We start from the raw sequence: 16647 nt of genomic DNA, 5'->3' as shown, positions 1-16647 counted from the left end.
CACCTGCAATTCAGAAAGCATTAAAAAAAAAAGGATGAAGCAGGACTAGGATGAGATTTCAGGCCATTGGACCTTCTGTCCTGGGAGCTCTAGAGTCTTGTGGATGACTGAGGACTTGCAAAGGGCCAGTATTCATCACATCTGTGGCTTCCTGTACACACCCATCCCCAGCTAAGGTGCTTGGGGATGCAGAAAGGACCAGCCAGGGGAGCCCGGAGCCACAGCAAAAAGGGACATTTGCATTTTCCACGTCCCTTTCTGGGCATGGGAGATGAGCAAGAGCCAAACGTCTGCCTGGGCTGGAAAAACGCAGATGAGCATCGAGGAGAAAAGCCACCCAGGGAGCAGGGGCCGGGCTCACCGCAGGGACCTGAGGAGCTGGAGACTCAGAGGTGACATCTTGCCCCATGTCTCGTGGCAAGGAAAACATCCAGCTTCCCCGGAGGCGGCATCTGAAACCCTTTGGCCCTTCTCGGCACAGTGAGTCACAGGAGCTATTTTAAACACCTGCTTTAGGACAAGGTGAATTATCAGTGAACCAGGTGTCCCACTGCTCCAGCTCCCCAGTAATGAATCCCTTGTGGAAGTCGGTCTCCGAGTGCTTCGCCAACAGCCTGTGTAGTAATAGCGTTTTCTCCACAGGGCATGTGGGGAAACTGAGGCACGGTGCCTCGACTCACTGCAGATCTTTTGTGGTGAAGCTTGGCCTTGCCTGCCTTTCCCTGCCCTGTCCCTCCTCAAGCTGTGACCAGCAGTGGAGGCGCTCCCGGGTTCAGACTGCCATGTCCCCACGTTCCCCGAGCAGGGGTTTTAGTCCTCCAGGATCTGAGACCAAAGCCCTGCACCCCTCTCAGCATGAACCTGAGGTGAAACATATCCCTTCCCAGACCTTCGCTGAAAAAAACAAACCCATGCTGTGACAGTGAGGGGGGCCAGGTGCTGGTTTCAGGCACCTGGAGCCCCGCTCGAGACCAGAGTCTTGTGTTTTGGGGTTTACACTGACCCTCCCGAGAGTGGGATCTGTGCTAACCCTGCCTCCGTGACACATCGAAACTGCATCACTTGGCCCGAGAGTTGGTGGGGGTTTTTATCAGGAAAAAACACTTTATTCACTGTAAAAAATATGAAAAAAACAACAAAAAACCCCAGAAAACCGCAAAACCTTTCCAGTGTGTAAAGCTGAGTCAAATTTAGCAGCTTCAGTTAGAGAAACATCTTTTTAAAAGGGGTAATCGAGTGTTTCTTTCATCCTTTTCCAAGCTTTTGGTCCCCTTCCTCCAGGGTAATGTTTTTATGGCCTTAATCACTGAGTTTATTACAGTTAGGAGGGGGTTAAGCGACCCGAAAAATGAAACAACAGCTCCTGTTTCAAAATGAAGCAGCCACTTCAGTTAACCCGAAGTGACACACAGGCACACGCGTGTGTATTTGAAAGGGGAGCAGGTTGCAGGGACGGAGATCTCACCCCGCTGCGAAAGCTGTGAGAAAAACAGAAGCTGCAAAATGTCATTTCAGGTCAAGCCCTGCCGAAATTCTTCATCTTCCCCCCCCACTCCGAAACAGGCAGGCAGGGCTGGGCCCCCCGGCATACGCGGGGCCTCGTAAGCCATCGGTACCGACCCCAAAGGAAACCGCCCCCGTGCTGCCAACCACACGGCACGGATGTGCCACAGCAGCCCTAATCTCGGTGCCAGGCTACTCCTCGTAGTAGATCACCCGCTGTAGCATCCCTGTGTGTGCGCATGGGTGCGCACAGATGCGTGGATGAGTGTAGATCTTCTCAAAGCACACAGATTTGGCTCAGTTTGGCCCAGGTTGGCTCCTGCCACCACCAGCTGAGACCCGATGGCAATCGAAGCACAGCCGTGGATGCCAAGGACTTGGATTTCAGTCCTTTGTCCCGTCCTCAGGGTGGGTTTTCTTGCTTTTTGGGGAGAGGAGCAGGATGTGGGCAGAGTGGAGACAATAAGCCACTTTCCCTTGCTAGGGTGGAGGGGTCACTCTCCTGTTTTTCTAGCTGTTTCCAAACAAAGTTTTGATAAACCAATAAAGGAAGCACGAGAAGATGATGTGTGAATTGCAATTGAAAAGCGGAGGGAAAATTCCTCCAAGCAGGATCTATCCCTCAGGCTGAGAGGGAGCAGCCAACCAGCCCACCTTGCATAGGTGCAGGGGATGGCAGGCATCCAAAGGCTTTGCAGGGATGTGCAGACACCGAAAGTGACTTTAGGACAGAGGAACAGAATCTCTGGAATGTTCAGCTTGCCCCGACACCGAGGGCTCCCACTCCAAGGTGGAAGGGTTTCCATTGCTCAGAGTTTGCAGTCGTGTTATGGGATGAAGTGATTTGTGATAACCCTGTTCGTCACATCTTGAAGCCCACAGGTTTTTAATTCTGAGTGGAAGGAGCAGCGTTTCCACCCTGGATGTCTCCCTGTTGGAACCAGCTTTCTCTGGAAACTTTCCTGGTCCAACAAAGCACCTCTTAAGCAGGACAGCAGAGATCTCCATGCACCTGGCTACCTCGAAAGCCTCTATTTTTGCCAGCTCTTAAGTTTCCCTTCTCTACTTCAGCTTCAGGATGGGAAAAGGAACTGATTCTTCTCTCTCGGCTTTCGTTCTCGTTCAGAATCGAAAGCTATCGGAGATCTGGGCTAGCTGCCAGGCAGCCTGGGCTCGCTGCCAGTCTTGGACCGCTCTGCCCCCCGAAATACCTCCGCGTGCCTCGAGAGCAGCTGATGGAGAGGGAAAGAGCAGCAAGGGGTTGGGTCAGGGCAAAGCCCCCGGTGCCAGGCGAGGCCCAGCGACGAGCCTGGGCTGCCCCCTGCCGTCAGCCCCATCCGCCCGAACAGGCCGGTTTTGGAGAAACGCGCCGGCTTTTTATTTTTTTGGAGCGCTCCCGACCCTCCCGCGCCCTCAAAGGCTCTGCAAGCCTCTCCCGGAGTGCCTGGCAGGAGCCGTGAGCCCACCAAGGCAGGAACCGACCCTGAGGGGACGGCGAGACCCTGTGTGCCCACCGTAGCCAGGAGGCTGAGCTGGGGGGATAATTGTCCCTTTTCCGATGTCCTCAGCGCCTGAGACACCCCGAGGGACGCCCGGCTGCCCTCCTGCCATCCTCCTGCCTTCGGCAAACAGGGGAAACTGAGGCACTGCGTGAGGCGCTGGCTCGGGCAGGGCACGGCTGACCGTGAGCAGCGGCTGCTCGTTCCCCGGGGCCGGCCCAGGACAGTGTGTCACCCCGCCCGCCCTCCCCGGTCAGGGTCCCCGCTGTCCCCCGGCCCGCGCCGGCTCGGCCGCCCCCGCGCCCCGCTCCTCAGTGCCGGTGGTTCGCTCCACGCTCCCCCCGCCCGGGGCGACATGGTCTCTCCCGCCCTCCCCGCCTCAGATGGCCCCTCCCGCCCGTTCGGGCCGCCCCTCCCTCGTCCCGCTCGTGATTGGCCGATCGGCGCCGCCTCGCCCGCAGCAGCCAATGGCGGCGCTGTGGCCGCCCGGCCCCAAGATGGCGGCGGCGGGGGCTGCGGGCCGGCGGCGCTGAGGGCCTGCGGGCGGCCGCCGCCTTCCTCCGCGCTCCGCCGCCGCGCCGCGGGGCCGGCCGGCCGGGGGCTCCCTCCCTCTCCTCTCTCTGTCCCTCTCGCTGGCCGGCCGGCCGGGCGGGCGTGCCCGCCCCTCTGCTCCCCTCCGCCATGGCGGCCGAGAGCGGCAGGCAGTTCTGGAAGCGGAGCGCCAAGCTGCCGGGCAGGTGAGCGCGGGCCCGGCCCGGCGGGTACGGGCCGCCCTTCGCGGGGAAGGGGTGTCGGGGGGCGGCGGGGCCGGGTGCTGTCCCTGTCCCTGCGCTGAGGGGGGGCGGTGGCTGCGCGGCCGGGGGTGCCCCTGCAGGGGGTGTCCGGGCCGCAGCCCCTTCCCGGCCGTGGGGCGCGGGGCTGGGGTCTGAGCAGCTGCTCTGCCGCGGGAAGGGGCACCCACGCTGGCTGGGGGCTCCGGGGTGCCCCCTGCGAGGGTGGGGGGGTCCCAGGGGTACGTGCCCCGGCTCTGGGGCAGGGAAGCTGGCTGGGGGCCGGGGTGCCCCCTGCAAAGGGGCAATGCCGGGGGCACCCTCGGCTGTGAGGCAGGGCAGTTTTGCTGGAGAGAGCCCCTGTACAGGGGACAAGGATAGTGCCAGGATTGTCCCCTCAGCTGCAGGGCAGGGCAGGCCCTCTGGGGACACCTGTGTGCCCCTGTATCCCCCCTCTCCCCGTGGGAAGCAAGGTGGGGAGGAGGTCGAGATCTTGAAAGCCCCCTCTGGAATGGCCTCAGAGCCGGGGCTGGACCGTCCTCCTTTGCACAGATACTGGAGAAATGGCATCGTTTCCTGAAGCTCTTAGAGATGCCACCTTGGGTGGCAGCAACTCTGTCCCAAGCAGGTGCCCCTGCTGGTGCATGTGCCCCCCGTTATTGTCCCCTGTGCGGGGTGTCACTCCTGGTCCCGCTCTGCTCGATACGAGGGGCTGGGGGCTGTCCTGGGTTTGGCTGGGATAGAGGTAACTTTTCACAGGAAAACTGCCAGGGGACACAGCTGTGGCAGCTGACCCGGACTAGCCGGGGGCTGTTCGATGCCGTAGGACGTCATGCTCCGAATCTATATGGGGGGATCTGCCCGGGGGGGGCATCACAGAGCAGGAGCCAGCTGGGTTCTGGGTGACACGTGGTGAACAATCGTACCGCTCGTTTTGGATCGTTCATTTATTAGTATTCTTGTGGATATAACATCCCTTCTTGGTTTTTTGTACTGTCCTATTAAACTGTCCTTATCCCTGTACAAGAGTTTAACCCTTTTCCTTCTGGTTTTCTCCTCCCCATCTCACCGAGGGGGAGGACTGGGCGAGCGGCAGCGTGCGGGGGGCTCTCTGTGTGCAGCATCTGCCCCACTTCGGTTCCTCTGGCTGCGATGTCCCGGTTCCTGTCGAGGCATCCCCACTCACCGCGGGGATGGGAGAAACAAGTGGCTTGTCTGATTCAAGCAGTGCTTAGGAGGAAGAGGCTGATGCTGATGAAGGGATGCTCCCTACAAGGCCTTGGGAGCAAGGCCCCCACGGAGATAGGGCTCAGCCGGAGGTGCCGGCTGCGCTCCCAGCTGCTGCTCTCGGGCAGCATCTTCCTCCCGCAGCGGCTCCCGCCCGGCGGGTTCTGCCGCCCCGGCCTCGGGGACGCTGCGGCCGGACGGGCAGAGCGGGCAGCGCGCCCGCGGCCCCGGAGAGCCCGAGCCCGGGGCTGCCTCAGGGCCGGGACGAGCCCACGGGGTGCCCGCACCGCCGCTCCGGTGGGTTCTCGCCCCCCCCCGCCCCCGCGTTCTAGCGCGCGCTTACCGAACAAACGCTCGCGCTTACCGAACAAACGGCCGAGCCGGTCCAGCCCCGGCAACCGGGGGACGCGGCGGCACTCCCGCTGAGGACGGGGATCCGGCGGCACTCCCGCTGAGGACCGGGACGCGAACGGACGGCAGCAGCCGCTCTCCGCGCCCCGCTCGCCCTTTTCGTCGCCTCCTCCCGCCTCCCAAGTGTCCAAAACGGAGCCCCTCGCCCCCCGCGCCCCCCGCGCGCCGGGTCCTGCCCGCCGCGCCGCGGCCCGCCCCGGCGCCGGCCCCGGCTCCGCCCGCGTGTCGCCGTACTGGCTGTGGCGGCGCTGGGCGGGCCGGTGCGGCTGGTCGTTCCGCGGCAGCGCCGCCCCGCAGCTTTCCCTGCTCCGCCCCCGGTGGCTGCGACTGCGGGGACCGGCCGGCGGCCGCGGGGCCATCCCGGAGTCCGACAGTGCGCGGAGCGGGCGCGCCGCGGCTGGCCGGGACCGAGCCCCCCGCTCTCCGGGCTCCCCCGCCCGCCCGCTCGGCAGCCCGCCCGCCGGCACCGAGCCCCCGGGGCCCGCTGCGGTTGCAGAGGTGCCGGCCCCGGCCCCGGGATCGCATCGATGTTCTGGGACCGGCGGGGAGCAAAACGCCCCTGAACTCCAACCAGGTGACAGATCCGGCCCGGTTTTGCGCGGTTCGGTGCGGTCGGGGGACGGTCGGGGCCCCGGGCGGGACGCTGACGGCCGGGTCTCGCCCGCAGGGAACGAGAAGGAGCCGCTGGAGAAGCTCTACCAGGTGGGCCCGCTGCTGGGGAGCGGCGGTTACGGCTCCGTCTACGCTGGTATCCGCCTCTCCGACGGGACCCCGGTAAGCGGAGGGGAAGGAGGTGGGGCAGAGGAGGAAGAGGGGGAGTCGGCGGGGTGGGCATTGTGCTCAGCCCGCTGCTCCCCTTGGCTTGCAGGTGGCCATCAAATATGTGGCCCGGAAGAGCATTTCCCACTGGGGCGAGCTGGTGAGTGAGCGAGGGCACCGGGAGAACCGGGGGCATCACGGACGGGGATAAGCCGAGGCCCGGGAGGGTGGAAACCGGGCCAGCACAGAGGGAGTGGGCATGGGGTCACCGGGGCGATGCCTGGTACTGGTGGGGAAGGATAGTGGAGCACTGGAGCATCCCCTGCATGGGGGGATGCCCAGGCACCGGTGGCCCCAAGCAGGGGTGCAATGAAGCATCCCTTGGGTGGGGTGATGCCAGGCACCAGAGCATCCCAGGCCCAGGGGGTACTAGACCCCCAGCGCAGCATCAGCCCCCCTGACAGCATCGTGGTCCTCCCGCAGCCCGACGGCACCCGTGCGCCCATGGAGATAGTGCTCCTGAACAAGGTGGGCTCCGGCTTCCACGGTGTCATCCAGCTCCTGGACTGGTTTGAGCTCCCGGACAGCTTCGTGCTGGTAATGGAACGTCCGGAGCCATGCCAGGATCTCTTTGACTTCATCGCGGAGCGAGGGTGCCTGTCGGAGGATGTGGCGCGGGGGCTTTTCCGCCAGGTGCTGGAGGCCGTGTGGCACTGCCATAACTGCGGTGTCCTGCACCGGGATATCAAGGACGAAAACATCATCGTCAACCTCGACACCGGTGAGCTGAAGCTCATCGACTTTGGTGTTGGCACGTTCCTCAAGGAGACCGTCTACACCCAATTTGCCGGTAAGCCCACACCCAGGGGGATGCTCCCTGTACCACGCGTTGCACAGCCCGGTCTGCCTGGGCACCAGAGGTTCCCCCGTTTGCTGGGGGGTGGAATTAATTATTCAACCGGCTGCCAAGTTGCTTTTTGGCGCGAGGCGGGTCTTGTGAAACGGGAGCCGGCTGCTGGCCCTGCCGACAGCCTCTGCCACCCACCCTGCCCTGGGCTGGGGGGAGCCAGCCCGGCTCCCAGAAAACAGACACCCGTGGGGGTAGCACGGGGTGGGGGGTGTGTGCAAAGCCCGTGCACTGGCTGGTCTGGTTTGCAGGCGCGGAAGGGCTCGGGCTGCTCCGCTCCCCTCGTTTGCCTTGGCTTATTTTTTTTTTTTATTTTTTTGGCCAAGGCAGGGCAGGGAAAGGCGTGGTTTTTACCCACCCGTGGGTGTTTTTTTTTTTTGCATGTAACGGTCGGGCCTTCCCCATGCCCGTGCTGCCCTCTTCCGGCACCGGCGGCTTCATTTTGCAACCCAAAGTTTGTAAGCAAGAGTCACATGCTGGAGAGGGGGTGGTGGGTCACGTTGTGTGTGTGTGTGTGTGTCCCCGGCCACCAGTGCAGCCCCTGCAACCCCAGGAATGCTCAGGTGAGGCCCCGGGACTAGTGAGCATCTGCCTGAAGCGCCCTGCGTGTATCCCATAGGAACACAGGCGTACAGCCCGCCGGAGTGGTTCTGCTACCACCGCTACTATGGGCGTCCGGCAGCAGTCTGGTCCCTGGGCATCCTGCTCTACGTCATGGTCTGCGGGGATGTCCCCTTTGAGCAGGAGAAGGACATCGTTCGGGCCCGGCTTGTCTTCCGGCAGCGGATCTCTCCAGGTGGGTACTCGGCTTTGTGGTGGCGGGAGATAGCGGGTTTTGGGAGATGGCACCAGGCACAGGAGCATCCCGCTCTTACAGCTATGGAGGAGCTTGATCTCCCGTCGTTAGCTGGAGGAGGTGGCACGTGTCGTGCCATGCTGCTCTCCTGCAAAACAGATAATCAGTTGGGAGGTTTGGGTGCAGCTCTGAGCACACCCAGCTCGGCCTGGGCCATGCGGACAGTGGTACAAGGTGGGCAGGAGCCTTCTCCAACTGACCGGTGGTTTCTGGTTTCTCTCCCCAGAGTGCCAGCACCTCATCAGGTGGTGCTTGTCCTGGCGCGCCTTGGATCGGCCGTCCGTGGAAGACATTTTCAACCATCCTTGGCTGCAAGGCGTTCATCTGCCTCAGTAGACCACAGAGGCCCACCTGCACAGTTTCATCCAGGAGCCTGGCACATAACAGCTCCCCACATCTCCTGGCCACAGGAAGCAAAGACCACCACTTTTTGCTTGTGGCTGTACCACCGAGGAGGGATCATCAGATGGGAACACGCCCATCGTGTCCTGGAGCTGGGCTGGAGAACTGATCTTGCAGGCGTTGGTGGTCGCTGTGCAACCCAGCTATCCTGGATACCCATCTGAATGACCTCAACTCATTTGATGTCTTAACAGTAAATTTTTTTGGTCGTTTCTGTTTGGGTTCTGTTTTTTGAGGCTCCCTAGTGTCTTCCCGACCTGCTGAATTGGAGACCGCAAGAGGATCGGAGACCTTACTGCAAGAAAAGCTTCAACGGGGGAAAACTGACTGGGGGTGGGTGGGGGTGGGCAGGTACCTGCGGCCGAGTGACCGTCTCTTCTCCGCTGTCGCCGTGCTCGAGCGCCTTGGGTTGTGATCTGGGCTGTGCTGGAGGAAATACTTGAATTTTCCTACCCTACTGCTTCTCCAAGGCTACAGTTCCTTTTCCCTTTGAAAAAGAGAACAGGGTAGAAGACACTTGGGAGCCAAGCGGACGATGCCTCGCCTCTCGTGCCTCCATCTCGCGTGGGTTTTCTGGGCTTCTTTGCTTCTTGTGCCCTCACGAATGCACAAACGATGCAAACCAACAGAGCTGTGAATGTGCACAAAGTTCTCTGGGAGCAAAGCTCGAGTTACCGTTGTTAATAGTGGTCACGTGTGACCTTTTGTTCTTCTTTGTTCCAGGTCTTGTTTTTAATTTATTTTCATGAATTTGTGTTTGTTTTTTAAAGAGTCCTAGCCTGTAGGATAACTTATTTATTTATTTATAATTCCTGTGGGTTTCTAACCCGCTCCTTGCTTCTACAGCCGCTGATCGGTCAGTTTTCCATTCGAGTCTTCCCTCCGTGTCCGTCCCGTGTCCGTCCCCGGGCCCGTAGTGTTTCTGTGGGCGGTTTGGCGAAGGTGCGGAATCGTCAGCGGGATTTTTGTAAATATTGTACAGGAGAATTCAGAAATCTTATTTTTTTAATGCGATTTTAAATAAAAAGTAACCACTTAATGTGATGCAGACATTCCTTTCTGGTGGGGCGGGATGAAGGATGCTGTGAGCGTGCCGGCTACGGGTGACCGCGCTATGGCTCCTGTGGGGACCAACGGTTTGTCTCCAGCCGAGACCTCAGCAAGTTCGCCGATGACACCAAGCTGTGTGGTGCCGTCGACACGCTGGGAGGGAGGGATGCCATCCAGAGGGACCTCGACAGGCTGGAGAGGTGGGCCCGTGTCAACCTCATGAAGTTCAACAGGCCAAATGCAAGGTTCTACATCTGAGTCGTGGCAATCCCAGGCACAAATACAGACTGGGTGGTGAATGGATCGAGAGCAGCCCTGAGGAGAAGGACTTGGGAGTACTGGTGGACGAGAAGCTCAATATGAGCCGGCAATGTGCTCTTGCGGCCCAGAAGGCCGACCGCATCCTGGGCTGCATCAAGAGGAGCGTGGCCAGTAGGTCGAGGGAGGTGATTCTCCCCCTCTACTCTGCCCTCGTGAGACCTCACCTGGAGTATTGCGTCCAGTTCTGGAGTCCCCAACATAAGAAGGACATGGACCAGTTGGAGAGGGTCCAGAGGAGCGCCACGAAGATGATGCGAGGGCTGGAGCACCTTCCCTATGAGGACAGGCTGAAAGAGTTGGGGCTGTTCAGCCTGGAGAAGAGGAGGCTCCGGGGTGACCTTATAGCGGTCTTCCAGTACCTCAAGGGGGCCTGCAAGAAAGAGGGGGAGAGGCTGTTCAGGAGGGCCTGTTGTGATAGGACAAGGGGTAATGGTTTTAAAATAGAGGGAGGTAGATTCAGGTTGGATATTAGGAAAAAATTTTTTACCATGAGAGTTGTAGAACACTGGAACAGGTTGCCCGGAGAGGTGGTGGATGCTCCGTCCCTGGAGACGTTCAAGGCCAGGTTGGACAAGGCCCTGAGCAACCTGATCTAGTTGGAGATATCCCTGTTCCTTGCAGGGGGGTTGGACTAGGTGACCTTTGAAGGTCCCTTGCAGCCCTAACCATTCTATGATTCTATGACTCCCAGCAGGGGAAACTGAGGCACTGCGTGAGGCGCTGGCTCAGGCAGGGCACGGCTGACCGTGAGCAGCGGCTGCTCGTTCCCCGGGGCCGGCCCAGGACAGTGTGTCACCCCGCCCGCCCTCCCCGGTCAGGGTCCCCGCTGTCCCCCGGCTCGGCCGCCCCCGCGCCCCGCTCCTCAGTGCCGGTGGTTCACTCCACGCTCCCCCCGCCCGGGGCGACATGGTCTCTCCCGCCCTCCCCGCCTCAGATGGCCCCTCCCGCCCGTTCGGGCCGCCCCTCCCTCGTCCCGCTCGTGATTGGCCGATCGGCGCCGCCTCGCCCGCAGCAGCCAATGGCGGCGCTTTGGCCGCCCGGCCCCAAGATGGCGGCGGCGGGGGCTGCGGGCCGGCGGCGCTGAGGGCCTGCGGGCGGCCGCCGCCTTCCTCCGCGCTCCGCCGCCGCGCCGCGGGGCCGGCCGGCCGGGGGCTCCCTCTCTCCCTCTCTCTGTCCCTCTCGCTGGCTGGCCGGCCGGGCGGGCGGGCCCGCCCCTCTGCTCCCCTCCGCCATGGCGGCCGAGAGCGGCAGGCAGTTCTGGAAGCGGAGCGCCAAGCTGCCGGGCAGGTGAGCGCGGGCCCGGCCCGGCGGGTACGGGCCGCCCTTCGCGGGGAAGGGGTGTCGGGGGGCGGCGGGGCCGGGTGTGTCCCTGTCCCTGCGCTGAGGGGGGGCGGTGGCTGCGCGGCCGGGGGTGCCCCTGCAGGGGGTGTCCGGGCCGCAGCCCCTTCCCGGCGGGGGGCGCGGGGCTGGGGTCTGAGCAGCCGCTCTGCCGCGGGAAGGGGCACCCACGCTGGCTGGGGGCTCCGGGGTGCCCCCTGCGAGGGTGGGGGGGTCCCAAGGGTACGTGCCCCGGCTCTGGGGCAGGGAAGCTGGGGGCAGGGCAGTTTTGCTGGAGAGAGCCCCTGTACAGGGGACAAGGATAGTGCCAGGATTGCTCCCTCAGCTGCAGGGCAGAGCAGGCCCTCTGGGGACACCTGTGTGCCCCTGTGTCCCCCCTCTCCCCGTGGGAAGCAAGGTGGGGAGGGGGTCGAGATCTTGAAAGCCCCCTCTGGAATGGCCTCAGAGCCGGGGCTGGACCGTCCTCCTTTGCACAGATACTGGAGAAATGGCATCGTTTCCTGAAGCTCTTAGATATGCCGCCTTGGGTGGCAGCAACTCTGTCCCAGGCAGGTGCCCCTGCTGGTGCATGTGCCCCCCGTTATCGTCCCCTGTGCGGGGTGTCACTCCTGGTCCCGCTCTGCTCGATACGAGGGGCTGGGGGCTGTCCTGGGTTTGGCTGGGATAGAGGTAACTTTTCACAGGAAAACTGCCAGGGGACACAGCTGTGGCAGCTGACCCGGACTAGCCGGGGGCTGTTCGATGCCGTAGGACGTCATGCTCCGAATCTATATGGGGGGATCTGCCCGGGGGGGGCATCACAGAGCAGGAGCCAGCTGGGTTCTGGGTGACGTGGTGAGCAATCGTACCGCTCGTTTTGGATCGTTCATTTATTAGTATTCTTGTGGATATAACATCCCTTCTTGGTTTTTTGTACTGTCCTATTAAACTGTCCTTATCCCTGTACAAGAGTTTAACCCTTTTCCTTCTGGTTTTCTCCTCCCCATCTCACCGAGGGGGAGGACTGGGCGAGCGGCAGCGTGCGGGGGGCTCTCTGTGTGCAGCACCTGCCCCACTTCGGTTCCTCTGGCTGCGATGTCCCGGTTCCTGTCGAGGCATCCCCACTCACCGCGGGGATGGGAGAAACAAGTGGCTTGTCTGATTCAAGCAGTGCTTAGGAGGAAGAGGCTGATGCTGATGAAGGGATGCTCCCTACAAGGCCTTGGGAGCAAGGCCCCCACGGAGATAGGGCTCAGCCGGAGGTGCCGGCTGCGCTCCCAGCTGCTGCTCTCGGGCAGCATCTTCCTCCCGCAGCGGCTCCCGCCCGGCGGGTTCTGCCGCCCCGGCCTCGGGGACGCTGCGGCCGGACGGGCAGAGCGGGCAGCGCGCCCGCGGCCCCGGAGAGCCCGAGCCCGGGGCTGCCTCAGGGCCGGGACGAGCCCACGGGGTGCCCGCACCGCCGCTCCGGTGGGTTCTCGCCCCCCCCGCCCCCGCGTTCTAGCGCGCGCTTACCGAACAAACGCTCGCGCTTACCGAACAAACGGCCGAGCCGGTCCAGCCCCGGCAACCGGGGGACGCGGCGGCACTCCCGCTGAGGACGGGGATCCGGCGGCACTCCCGCTGAGGACCGGGACGCGAACGGACGGCAGCAGCCGCTCTCCGCGCCCCGCTCGCCCTTTTCGTCGCCTACTCCCGCATCCCAAGTGCCAAAACGGAGCCCCGCGCCCCCCGCGCGCCGGGTCCTGCCCGCCGCGCCGCGGCCCGCCCCGGCTCCGCCCGCGTGTCGCCGTACTGGCTGTGGCGGCGCTGGGCGGGCCGGTGCGGCTGGTCGTTCCGCGGCAGCGCCGCCCCGCAGCTTTCCCTGCTCCGCCCCCGGTGGCTGCGACTGCGGGGACCGGCCGGCGGCCGCGGGGCCATCCCGGAGTCCGACAGTGCGCGGAGCGGGCGCGCCGCGGCTGGCCGGGACCGAGCCCCCCGCTCTCCGGGCTCCCCCGCCCGCCCGCTCGGCAGCCCGCCCGCCGGCACCGAGCCCCCGGGGCCCGCTGCGGTTGCAGAGGTGCCGGCCCCGGCCCCGGGATCGCATCGATGTTCTGGGACCGGCGGGGAGCAAAACGCCCCTGAACTCCAACCAGGTGACAGATCCGGCCCGGTTTTGCGCGGTTCGGTGCGGTCGGGGGACGGTCGGGGCCCCGGGCGGGACGCTGACGGCCGGGTCTCGCCCGCAGGGAACGAGAAGGAGCCGCTGGAGAAGCTCTACCAGGTGGGCCCGCTGCTGGGGAGCGGCGGTTACGGCTCCGTCTACGCTGGTATCCGCCTCTCCGACGGGACCCCGGTAAGCGGAGGGGAAGGAGGTGGGGCAGAGGAGGAAGAGGGGGAGTCGGCGGGGTGGGCATTGTGCTCAGCCCGCTGCTCCCCTTGGCTTGCAGGTGGCCATCAAATATGTGGCCCGGAAGAGCATTTCCCACTGGGGCGAGCTGGTGAGTGAGCGAGGGCACCGGGAGAACCGGGGGCATCACGGACGGGGATAAGCCGAGGCCCGGGAGGGTGGAAACCGGGCCAGCACAGAGGGAGTGGGCATGGGGTCACCGGGGCGATGCCTGGTACTGGTGGGGAAGGGTAGTGGAGCACTGGAGCATCCCCTGCATGGGGGGATGCCCAGGAACCGGTGGCCCCAAGCAGGGGTGCAATGAAGCATCCCTTGGGTGGGGTGATGCCAGGCACCAGAGCATCCCAGGCCAGGGGGTACTAGACCCCCAGCGCAGCATCAGCCCCCCTGACAGCATCGTGGTCCTCCCGCAGCCCGACGGCACCCGTGCGCCCATGGAGATAGTGCTCCTGAACAAGGTGGGCTCCGGCTTCCACGGTGTCATCCAGCTCCTGGACTGGTTTGAGCTCCCGGACAGCTTCGTGCTGGTAATGGAACGTCCGGAGCCATGCCAGGATCTCTTTGACTTCATCGCGGAGCGAGGGTGCCTGTCGGAGGATGTGGCGCGGGGGCTTTTCCGCCAGGTGCTGGAGGCCGTGTGGCACTGCCATAACTGCGGTGTCCTGCACCGGGATATCAAGGACGAAAACATCATCGTCAACCTCGACACCGGTGAGCTGAAGCTCATCGACTTTGGTGTTGGCACGTTCCTCAAGGAGACCGTCTACACCCAATTTGCCGGTAAGCCCACACCCAGGGGGATGCTCCCTGTACCACGCGTTGCACAGCCCGGTCTGCCTGGGCACCAGAGGTTCCCCCGTTTGCTGGGGGGTGGAATTAATTATTCAACCGGCTGCCAAGTTGCTTTTTGGCGCGAGGCGGGTGTTGTGAAACGGGAGCCAGCTGCTGGCCCTGCCGACAGCCTCTGCCACCCACCCTGCCCTGGGCTGGGGGGAGCCAGCCCGGCTCCCAGAAAACAGACACCCGTGGGGGTAGCACGGGGTGGGGGGTGTGTGCAAAGCCCGTGCACTGGCTGGTCTGGTTTGCAGGCGCGGAAGGGCTCGGGCTGCTCCGCTCCCCTCGTTTGCCTTGGCTTATTTTTTTTTTATTTTTTTGGCCAAGGCAGGGCAGGGAAAGGCGTGGTTTTTACCCACCCGTGGGTGTTTTTTTTTTTTGCATGTAACGGTCGGGCCTTCCCCGGGCCCGTGCTGCCCTCTTCCGGCACCGGCGGCTTCATTTTGCAACCCAAAGTTTGTAAGCAAGAGTCACATGCTGGAGAGGGGGTGGTGGGTCACGTTGTGTGTGTGTGTGTGTGTCCCCGGCCACCAGTGCAGCCCCTGCAACCCCAGGAATGCTCAGGTGAGGCCCCGGGACTAGTGAGCATCTGCCTGAAGCGCCCTGCGTGTATCCCATAGGAACACAGGCGTACAGCCCGCCGGAGTGGTTCTGCTACCACCGCTACTATGGGCGTCCGGCAGCAGTCTGGTCCCTGGGCATCCTGCTCTACGTCATGGTCTGCGGGGATGTCCCCTTTGAGCAGGAGAAGGACATCGTTCGGGCCCGGCTTGTCTTCCGGCAGCGGATCTCTCCAGGTGGGTACTCGGCTTTGTGGTGGCGGGAGATAGCGGGTTTTGGGAGATGGCACCAGGCACAGGAGCATCCCGCTCTTACAGCTATGGAGGAGCTTGATCTCCCGTCGTTAGCTGGAGGAGGTGGCACGTGTCGTGCCATGCTGCTCTCCTGCAAAACAGATAATCAGTTGGGAGGTTTGGGTGCAGCTCTGAGCACACCCAGCTCGGCCTGGGCCATGCGGACAGTGGTACAAGGTGGGCAGGAGCCTTCTCCAACTGACCGGTGGTTTCTGGTTTCTCTCCCCAGAGTGCCAGCACCTCATCAGGTGGTGCTTGTCCTGGCGCGCCTTGGATCGGCCGTCCGTGGAAGACATTTTCAACCATCCTTGGCTGCAAGGCGTTCATCTGCCTCAGTAGACCACAGAGGCCCACCTGCACAGTTTCATCCAGGAGCCTGGCACATAACAGCTCCCCACATCTCCTGACCACAGGAAGCAAAGACCACCACTTTTTGCTTGTGGCTGTACCACCGAGGAGGGATCATCAGATGGGAACACGCCCATCGTGTCCTGGAGCTGGGCTGGAGAACTGATCTTGCAGGCGTTGGTGGTCGCTGTGCAACCCAGCTATCCTGGATACCCATCTGAATGACCTCAACTCATTTGATGTCTTAACAGTAAATTTTTTTGGTCGTTTCTGTTTGGGTTCTGTTTTTTGAGGCTCCCTAGTGTCTTCCCGACCTGCTGAATTGGAGACCGCAAGAGGATCGGAGACCTTACTGCAAGAAAAGCTTCAACGGGGGAAAACTGACTGGGGGGTGGGGTGGGGGTGGGCAGGTACCGCGGCCGAGTGACCGTCTCTTCTCCGCTGTCGCCGTGCTCGAGCGCCTTGGGTTGTGATCTGGGCTGTGCTGGAGGAAATACTTGAATTTTCCTACCCTACTGCTTCTCCAAGGCTACAGTTCCTTTTCCCTTTGAAAAAGAGAACAGGGTAGAAGACACTTGGGAGCCAAGCGGACGATGCCTCGCCTCTCGTGCCTCCATCTCGCGTGGGTTTTCTGGGCTTCTTTGCTTCTTGTGCCCTCACGAATGCACAAACGATGCAAACCAACAGAGCTGTGAATGTGCACAAAGTTCTCTGGGAGCAAAGCTCGAGTTACCGTTGTTAATAGTGGTCACGTGTGACCTTTTGTTCTTCTTTGTTCCAGGTCTTGTTTTTAATTTATTTTCATGAATTTGTGTTTGTTTTTTAAAGAGTCCTAGCCTGTAGGATAACTTATTTATTTATTTATAATTCCTGTGGGTTTCTAACCCGCTCCTTGCTTCTACAGCCGCTGATCGGTCAGTTTTCCATTCGAGTCTTCCCTCCGTGTCCGTCCCGTGTCCGTCCCCGGGCCCGTAGTGTTTCTGTGGGCGGTTTGGCGAAGGTGCGGAATCGTCAGCGGGATTTTTGTAAATATTGTACAGGAGAATTCAGAAATCTTATTTTTTTAATGCGATTTTAAATAAAAAGTAACCACTTAATGTGATGCAGACATTCCTTTCTGGTGGGGCGGGATGAAGGATGCTGTGAGCGTGCCGGCTACGGGTGACCGCGCTATGGCTCCTGTGGGGACCAACGGTTTGTCTC

At 62.2% G+C, this 16647-nt stretch overlaps 2 protein-coding genes across 2 annotated transcripts; both read left to right on the top strand.

The window, feature by feature from the left end:
- Positions 1 to 3683: 3683 nt before the first annotated feature.
- Positions 3684 to 8550, top strand: LOC147526827 (serine/threonine-protein kinase pim-1-like). The gene is given in 7 exon segments (XM_086627127.1): positions 3684 to 3739; positions 5863 to 5984; positions 6078 to 6184; positions 6279 to 6329; positions 6653 to 7019; positions 7696 to 7872; positions 8159 to 8550. Coding segments are annotated over 7 exon segments (1038 nt in total). The 3' UTR covers positions 8317 to 8550.
- A 4913-nt stretch (positions 8551 to 13463) lies between these two features.
- Positions 13464 to 16541, top strand: LOC104372626 (serine/threonine-protein kinase pim-1). The gene is made up of 4 exons (XM_086627176.1): positions 13464 to 13499; positions 13822 to 14188; positions 14863 to 15039; positions 15326 to 16541. The coding sequence occupies exons 2-4, from the start codon at positions 13843 to 13845 to the stop codon at positions 15433 to 15435; spliced, it is 633 nt and encodes a 210-aa protein (XP_086483302.1). The 5' UTR covers positions 13464 to 13499; positions 13822 to 13842; the 3' UTR covers positions 15436 to 16541.
- Positions 16542 to 16647: the final 106 nt, after the last annotated feature.

The sequence above is a fragment of the Tauraco erythrolophus genome, chromosome 27 (genome assembly GCF_009769465.1).
Source record: "Tauraco erythrolophus isolate bTauEry1 chromosome 27, bTauEry1.pri, whole genome shotgun sequence".
Lineage (NCBI taxonomy): Eukaryota > Metazoa > Chordata > Aves > Musophagiformes > Musophagidae > Tauraco > Tauraco erythrolophus.
The sequence above is the reverse complement of the archived record's forward strand: the minus strand, read 5'-3'. Positions and strand labels throughout refer to the sequence as shown.

Bases quoted from the DNA above. Each gene is read 5' to 3' on its own strand.
- LOC104372626 (XM_086627176.1), top strand. From the start codon at position 13,843: ATGGAGATAGTGCTCCTGAACAAGGTGGGCTCCGGCTTCCACGGTGTC. The intron at 14,189-14,862 runs GTAAGCCCACAC...TGTATCCCATAG, and splicing joins CGTCTACACCCAATTTGCCG to GAACACAGGCGTACAGCCCG. The intron at 15,040-15,325 runs GTGGGTACTCGG...TTCTCTCCCCAG, and splicing joins CCGGCAGCGGATCTCTCCAG to AGTGCCAGCACCTCATCAGG.